The 8,852-nt window shown below is 45.3% G+C and overlaps 1 protein-coding gene across 1 annotated transcript in view; it reads right to left on the bottom strand.

Annotated features, from left to right (window-relative positions):
- Window positions 1–437: 437 nt before the first annotated feature.
- The window catches only part of LOC144175835 (uncharacterized), a 46,317-nt gene continuing 37,902 nt past the window's right edge, over window positions 438–8,852 (bottom strand). The window contains exons 7-9 of the mRNA XM_077704848.1: window positions 7,340–7,484; window positions 2,297–2,575; window positions 438–629 (exon numbers count right to left, since the gene is read on the bottom strand). Of these exons, the coding sequence (XP_077560974.1) occupies window positions 502–629; window positions 2,297–2,575; window positions 7,340–7,484 (552 nt within the window). The 3' untranslated portion in view covers window positions 438–501. The remainder of the gene's footprint in view (window positions 630–2,296; window positions 2,576–7,339; window positions 7,485–8,852) is intronic.

The raw sequence follows: 8,852 nt of genomic DNA, 5'->3' as shown, positions 1-8,852 counted from the left end.
CCACATCCACACGAAACATTCCTCGCTAGTTCGGGTGGCGTATAAAACTTTCGCAATTGCTTATCCAAGAAAGACTACCCCCTATAAATATTCCGTAACTCGGAGGCGAGCCGCTGGAAACAATGTTTAAGTAGTATATTTAACATTTTTCGCTCGTGAAGATCTACCACTTTTTTGCTTTTATATACAGATGTCTAACCGATTTTTATTCGAGGCACTGAAGTCATTGCCTGGAATTAAAACTTGTTGTTTCTAAATATTCACCACAACAGCCCACGCGTAACGTGGGTGATTGAGCCCTGACTAAGCAGATTTGTTTGGTAAACGCTGCCTTTTTTCTTCGAACCATTTTTTGGGTTGAAAAGAATTCTTCATGAACTAACGTGTACGCCAGGCCGGGCCATTTATTTTCTTATTGACAGTTGAGATGTGCCACAACGTAACCGTGCATTAAAAAAATGTTGGTGCATGCTGTTTCGGAAGTCCAACGTAAACACGAGTTTAAAACGCCGTTTTTGAAGCGCATGCTTCAACCAGACTCGGCCTGTTGACCTTCATGGTTTCGGTTTTAGGAAGCGAGTCGAAGAAGAAGACACCTCCGTGGAGGTGGCTGTGTATCGGCAAGTTTTCTGAAACGGGAAGAAAAAAACGCCACCAAATTCATCAACAGTATCAACGAAGCAGAAAAAAGCTACTCCATCGTTTCTGCAAAGCTACTGCACTTTTTCTGCGTTGGTTAACTTTTTTTACACTTTGCAGCCAGCCAATGAACTTTCATGCGATAATAAACTGCGCGTTGGTGTCTCTAACAAAAGCAATCGCATATGCACTGCCCCTAATAACAACGAACTAAACTAAGTTATAAATTACGATTTCGCGCGAAACGGCCCCTACTTTAAACTATTGACATGTGTCATGTAGAACTTAGAGAGTCTGTCAGAAGAAGCGGTATATGCGAAATTCCTGTTCAACTGCACATTATTTTAAGCGTCTATCGCTCGGCTAAACGGCGCTCCCACCTGGCAGAGTGGCGGAACAGTCGAAGCCCCTTGTGACTCCCTAGTATGTGCACATTGGGTCTACCGGGAGAAATTCTGCTATTTCACTTCCACAGCGTCACCTCCAACCGCGAATTTCAAGCTGAGCAGCATGGCTTTTCGTTTTAGTACCAAGTAATATTGTATTGCTGTTTGCTGTACATGCATCAAAAATATTTATTCGAAAAGAAACGGCCGTATTACCGGTAAGCGGCAATCGACCCACTGATTCGTATGACACATTGTCTGAGTCCTTGCAACCTATGGGTGAAATATAAGCGCCGTGGGGCTCGGATTTAAGGGACGCCTGTTATTTCTTGCGCACAAAACAGTGCCATTGTCCCAATTTCAGATGAAGTGCGTGAAATATAAGTGCCCAAAAGAGAAGAACCTTCACCAAAATTGTTATAGCACTCAGAACAGGCCCCAGAAGAACCAGCGGAGTGCACACCATTGGTTACATTTCAGGACATTACGCAGTATTACCGACTCGACAGACAACAATTCAATCAGCCTCACTCCAAGCTGTCCAAATCAGAAGAAACGACTCTTCGTCGCATCCAAACGAATATCTTCGTCCATCCAATTCGCTTACACCAAATGTTTTCCACTCAATTTCCCACCCAATGCACTTTTTGCTCTACGCCTGGCACACGTGTCCACATTTTATTGGAGCGTACGCATAACCCTAACCTCCGACCCTTTCTTTCCCCCTCCCCCTCCATGAGCTGTGGGAGAACCTGATCACCAGCGACCACCTGGACGTCCAGCAACATACTGGCATCTAGGGCGTCGGTCGCCCGGTCATCACTTGTATTCCCGGAATAGGGAACCACTCCTAATTTATCAGGCTCACTAAAGTTTCATACCACTAATACTACTCTGAGCTACAGCGCGGACTCATATACGTTGGACATAAAAATGTTCGGATATGTATCGCGCAGTAGATACAGAATCTGTGATGCAAAGTATGCATTCAAAAACTGTAAACTGGTAACAGCTGGCGTTGCTACAGCGGCTTCCCAAGCACGAGTGAACCTGGTTTCCAGCATAGGCAATTATAGAATTCGGGGACGAAGCCTAGCAGCACATTTCTAATTCTGCGAGGACACGCGGCAGTTTGTAATAGCAAGTAGGGCATAAAACCAAAAAGACGCCCTCCTCTACAACGTTCTTCTACCGCCCGTTACTGTGCATTATTCGCTATTATCGGGGCCTGTCTTTAGGCGCGTTGCAGAGCACTCGCGGAGTGAACTAACCATCAACCGTTGACTTCATTCTTTTGGCCAAGTCGGCCAGGTCTGTGCCGTCCCTTTTGCGACCGTGGTCGCGCAGAACGACGGCTGCTGCTGGAGCTTCTCCGCTCTGAGGGTTACTCAGTCCGACGATGGCCACTTCGGAGATCTCTTCCTTGTGCTCCTTGAGCAGCAGGTTCTCGATTTCTGCTGGAATCGCGTAGTGGCACATAGACTTAATTATTTGTTTTATGCGTTGCACAAAATGCAAGCGGCCGTCTTCGTCGTAGTAGCCGGCATCTCCTGCAAAAGGAAATATCCCCCCAAAAAGCGTGTGCGTTGGTGCAACCTAGCCAATAGCACAGCGGACGGCATTTCTTGAACTGGTAAAAACCATAGCAGTGCTTTCAAATAAAAGACAAGCCAAAGGGGCATCACGTTTTACGTGTGCACAAATATGAAAGTAAAATGTTATTTTTCGCGAACGTTGTCTTTTCCGGCAACATGGGTATGAATGACTTAATCCTAGCGACCCATATTCTCTTCCTGCTTTTGAGAGGCTCCAGCATAATTTCACACATCATAATGTAGGTGCGCGCTACAGATAATGGCTTTGTTTGAAATGTCTTTAATCTTTTTGGTGACCTTGAGTCACGAGACTATATCACGTGATGCAGTTGGAGTAACCTTTATTAAATCAACAGTTAGTGTGTTTCCGCCCATGACGGAGGGAGGTATTGTTAGTCCAGAATCTCCTGGAAGGTTACTGCCTGGATGGCCTTTTCGGCAAGGTTAAGCTAATTGCTGAGGTCCGGGCTGGCTAGAATGCCTGCCCACTGCGCATGACCAGCGCAGGAAAAGAGATACGGGGAGGAGGGTGGAGGTACCCGCACGTCGTATGGTAGAGTGTTAAAGGCTCTCGGGAGAATGTGCTGGTGGTGGACACGTTTTATTTTTGATGGAGCAAGGCGTGCCACCTAGCCATGTTTTTCCTGTAATACTTTCCTGTAATCTTTTTCCTCAAAGTGGAGGCTTGTAGCCCAAGGGTTAATCCCCTTTGGCTACGAGCCTCCTTGTTCCTCTATTATTTCCTGCCGTTCTTGGTTCTATTCTTTCCTGTCGTTGCAGGTTTTTACCAATGCGGTTATTTTCTTCTATCTGATGTGTCAATTTTATTTTCTTTAAAATTCCAGGCACATGGGCGATTTGATATAGAGGTTTCTTGATATTTTACGACATTTATGCGAACGTTTGTGCATTGTTCAGTTACGCAGAATCAACGCTTGGTTCATGAAATGATCTGCATTGCTATACATACTCGTAGCCTGGTGAGGAACTATATTTGTACGTTACGCGGCTGTTTGCAATCTTTTGCGTTATCAAGTGGCCTTCTTCTTGTGATCTTTATTGTTATTTCCCGTTTGCACCCCAATCATCCTCACTATTAGCACAAATAAGACAGCAAATATTTGGTGACAGTGTTTTGCTTGTCCATTTTCTTGTTTCTACTTATCTCTTCTAGGGTGCGAACAATTCGTCTTTCTTCTTTATGTAAAGAAGCCATTTTTACAAAATTTTCTCCGGCATTTTAACAGGGCCCCAAAAGCCTGTTGTGGGAAAAACGTAACAAGATAACGTTTATTACATTCAATTCTCCGGACAACAAGGTGCTACAGTTCCTTGATATTAAACTGACGCTCTCTGAGCAACATGTATGTTGGGCATATCACCCGAGAGCAGAGAAGGCCTGTTACATTTTTATTTGGCTCGGTCCAAGCTCACAAAAAAAGGCATAGTTAACTTGTGTTTTAAGAATTCTCTTCAAAAATCGTGCCACCATTCCCTGCAGAGTAGCTTCAAAGAGCAAACGGAGCGCTTGCTCGCTGTTGGGTATACGGCGGCCACTCTAGTATCGGTAGCGGAGAGTGACCTCAAGAATGTAGAACAGGGAAACGGCCGGTTAGAGGAGGGTTAAAGAAAACAGTTGCAGTAATTCCATATTTGCACAATACATCTCACCATCTGAAAAAAGGTTGCCAATCGGATGAACGTAAACGTTGTTTTCCCTGCACCTAACAAATTGAATCGAATTTGCAAATTGACTAACTCCTTCCGTAAAGCACCGGTTAGGTGTGTAAAAGGACATAGTAAGCCCTGTGTAGAATCAGCAGTCGGTGTGGTGTACTATGTTCCCCTCTCGTGCGGGAAACGATATATAGGCCAAACCGGCCGATGTCTTAGCGACCGGTTGGGTGAATACAGACGGAATGTCAACAATTGCAGGGATGGCCGTTTGTCTGTTCTCTCCCACGACTGCAGCTGCGTGCCTCGGTTTGAGCAATGTGCGGTACGTTCGAAACACAAGGAACAAAATGTAGGAGAAATAAAAGAGGCAGATTTGATTAGTAAAGCAGGGTTGTTCTGTGTGAGCGTGCCGTCACTAAGTTTGTCAGATAAGGAGGAAACTTTTCTGCGCATGGCTGCAACACGTCAGCATTGGCGGTGAGAGTGGGAAGTGGATGCGGGTAGGCTGTGGATACTTATATGTGCGTGTATGTGAAATAAAACTGGTTGGAAGTAGTGCTCTGTGGTGTGTCCTCTTTCTTGTCCTCGCTCTTTGCGCTATAAATTCGTCAAAATCGCCGCACAAACTTGCCCATGAATCCGTACTCAATTCTGCGGGCTTTCGATTTCTTAAATTTTGCTTTGTGGCTTCAGCTATAATTGTTCCGTACACACAAGCAGTCGCAATAGGGCGTTTCTATGTCTTCTTTCGTGATTTAATTCTCGGTACGTGTTTCTCCAAATTAAAGGTTGGAATGACAACAGTTTCTTTCAGAAAGGGATGATTTCACAGACCATCTTGGTCGCTGGGTTTTACGCCTTCAACAATATGGCCACTCTATGGCCTACAAGTCTGACATACTCCTCGGCAACACCGATTGCCTGCCACGTGGACCAGTCCACCAACCTAATACAGCTTCCCATGAATTCAATTTTTGTGTCCTTGCCCTATGTGACTTTCTCCACATCGGCGACCTCCACCGCTGCGACCCATGATTACGGTCGATCACTTACCGTCCCACCACCATGTCGCCAGACCCTACTGCGAATACAATTTTTCTCCGAGATGACGCGCTCTTCCGCCGGAACGTTTACGCAGATAACCCTGATGAACATCTTACTCTTCCTGGGCATCTCCGGCCCGATATCCTCCACCACCTGCACGACAAGCCGATGGCTCGCCACATTGAGATGGCTAGAACTTATGACCGTCTGTGTAGGCGTTTTACATACCTTGACTTTAGCAATGAGTCCGCCGCTGCATCATGGCATGTGACGTCTACCAGCGCTGGAAAACCCCTTTCGTAGCCTCAAAAGGACTCTTCCGAGCAATATATATTCCTTACGAATCCTTTTTTCGTCTTACTTTGAATCTACCCGTCCTTTTCCTCGCTGCCGTTCGGAAAACCAAATGTTTGCTCCAGCGACTGATTACGGAACCCGCTACGCTATTACGTGTACTCTCACCCACAAGTTGTGCCATAGATGTTGATGATTTTCTGCTCTATAACTTCGTCGCACACCATCGTGCGCCCCGTCAGGTCCTCAGAGATCGTGGGCGGTAATTTTTCTCAGAATTTTGACGACCTCGTTTGCCATTTCCATGTGCAGCGGAAGCTAACCACCGCTTACCGCCCTCGCAATAATGGCTTGCCTTAACAAGACCATCACCGACATCATCGCGGCGTACGTTTCTGCGGATTATCGCGTTCGAGACCTTACTTTGCATTATGTTATGTTCCAATCTATTTCTTCGGGCCATGACTCTGCCGGCTATTATTTCTTCTCTACGGCCATGAACCCACTGTGACATTACATACAGTACTTTATGATGCGGCAGCGTTGGCTACTTAATATAGGCGCGACCCATGGATTTGGTTTGTTTATTTGTGTTTTGCTTTTGCCACCCGCCTGCGCCGGTCTGAGTTATCGGTGTTGTCTGCCTGCCAAGAGAGGCACGTGTTCCGTTCTTTCTTTCTGTGCCGCATGTGTTATCACTTCTGAAGGGAGAGCGTTCCGAACTAACGTGAACACCCTAGAATAATCTTCGTTGATCTACAGTGTTCTAGATACAAATCGAAGGTTCGAGAAACACTCGCGCCTAAACATAAAACCCTGCAGAGCAGACGCCGCGGGATTCGAATCGCCGACACCAGTCCACCTGCGTGACCTAGTTGACTGCTGTTTCACCGCCAGTGTATTCTTTGAGTTGTTAGAGGAGCACAAGTTCGCTCCAATAAACTCGTTTTTTTTTTTCAAGACAGGTGCGTCGTCTTTGGCTTCGTGACAATATGCTTGGCTGCTTTTTCCCAAGCTTTTGCGGCCCAGCAGGTTGCTCATAGCAAGACCTCAGCTCTAGCCTCTTCTGAAGACACCGCTAGGACCAGCAAGATTGCACCGCCAACTTTACACCAGGCTCTTTAGTTCTTTTGAGTACCCCTTCCCGCCGCACTGAACTGTTCGAGAATCTGGTGCCTCGTTTCAAGGGCCTATACCGCATCAAACGTAAGGTGACAACTGCCACATACAAAATTGTCGTCACTGTTCCGGGACCCTGCATCTACACTCGTCCACGTCGGCGATCTCAAGCCGCGTTACACCTAGTCGCCAGATGTTTCCTGAGCCTGATTCCAAAAGCAAACCAGGAGGGCGTGTACCCCACCGGAAGGGTTCATGTAATGGACATATTGGAACGTTTCACCGGAACATCATAATGCACTGGATCGCCAGCTGGTGGTCGATGCGTCGTGCACTTCTTCCATGGGTACGTGCCACAAACGTGGGACGCGTAAGGCAAGCCAAAATGAAGAGGAAGAGGTCGCTCAGAGGCCGACTCACAAAGGATCATCATCATCACCATCAGACTGTCAGGAGCGGCATCACATTCCTTGGCTGCAGACTGTTCTCAAAAAGTTGCAATTATTTGTATATCAATTTGTCATGTATATAGACCAAATAGTTCATTTCTACCCCGTACCAAGAATATAAATTTGGGTTTTTTACCTGACTTGCACCAGCCTTCTTCGTCAAATAGATCGGCCGTCTCCTTCGGCTTCTTGTAGTATTCCTTCATCATGGTAGATGTGCGAAAGCATATTTCACCCGTCTGATTAGCACCAAGGCGCTTCCGGGTCTTTTCGTCGACAACCTGCAAGCGCGATATTTTAGCGGAGAAGCCCCGTTTCTAGTCACTACAAAGAAAGCGCTATGCTGCCAAACATTGGCTAAGCTACATTTTCGAAAACGCGATATTCTGTTCGTGTTTTATTACGAACCCCGCCATCTCGGCGCGATGCTAGCTACAAAAGTACTAAAGCGTGTTTTTCAGATATCACATATGTAGCTGTTAGAAAAAGGGACTAAAAGAGCAAGCAAATAATTATACCACTTTGCTGGTACGCGCAGAAATTCCGAAGGAGAACAAGAACACAAAAGAGCAAACAAGAAGGACGAAGAGAAAAATGTCCTATAGGGATGGTAATAAGGCTGACATGCACAAAAGTATTAAAAGTAACAATGACCGCGAACGCAAACAAACGCAAGAGGCCAGGGCTTAGGTTTCAAAGTGGTTTTCTTTGACGAATTTACTAAACTTTATAAAACAGATAATAGGGTGCGAAATTTCCCACAACTCATAGGAGTGCAAATGTGCAAAAAAGAATTACAGTCACAGGAGATACAGCCGCAATTTAGAATGTAGTTTTGACGACGGCAAGTTGTCGTGAATGTGTTTGGAGCGGGATATTTAGCTGTAACCACTGACACTGCCCAATCAGCTATTTCATCTCTTTTTTTTTCATGCGCAGAAAAGATGTGGCTACGCATTCCATAAAACGTGAGTGATTGATTATCGGCGTTGTAGAAGAGACAAGTCTCAATTTCGTCTGTCCCCTAACGAAGCTTAGCCCTCCCCAGTGGCCCTGTCGTTTTTTATGTGATCTAGTTATTTATTGCGCAGTTTGAGGATAACGCATGTAACCTTAAAATATATGGTTTTTATTGGCTTGCCTGCAGCTACTCTTCCTGGATATATATCTGTTTCATAACGTGGGACAACGCGTAGTTGACAGACGTCTAAGCAGAATGTCAATCAAGATATTCAGATTCATAAAACGTTACACTTTTATGAAAGTAGATTTTATTATAGCCAACCAGCGAATATCATTAAACATGTAAGACTGTTGAAATTGTGAGCCTTTTGCTTAGAACTTCCCAACAATTACGAATAAAATCACTCATGCAGAGTTAAAACACACAATATGAGAGCCTCTTTCCTGGACGTTCATACCGACATCCTGCAAGTAACGTGTCGGAATAAAAAAAATTTAACCTGTATACACGATAGCAATATTTTTCATCTGCCTCTCGTTATGAAATTGTACTGCCTAAACGAGATGAACGACTATTTAAGGTTACGGTTCATTTTAAAGCTTCACGTTGCCTGACACGTGTCCCTAAAAAGGTGTGCTAAAAACGATAGCCCTCAATATTAACACCGAAAAGATTCATACGTAAC

This window comes from Haemaphysalis longicornis, unplaced genomic scaffold, assembly GCF_048455015.1.
Source record: "Haemaphysalis longicornis isolate Haplotype H1 unplaced genomic scaffold, Haemaphysalis longicornis Haplotype H1 scaffold_3, whole genome shotgun sequence".
In the NCBI taxonomy this organism is placed as follows: domain Eukaryota; kingdom Metazoa; phylum Arthropoda; class Arachnida; order Ixodida; family Ixodidae; genus Haemaphysalis; species Haemaphysalis longicornis.
This window is presented reverse-complemented; position numbering and strand designations above follow the sequence as displayed.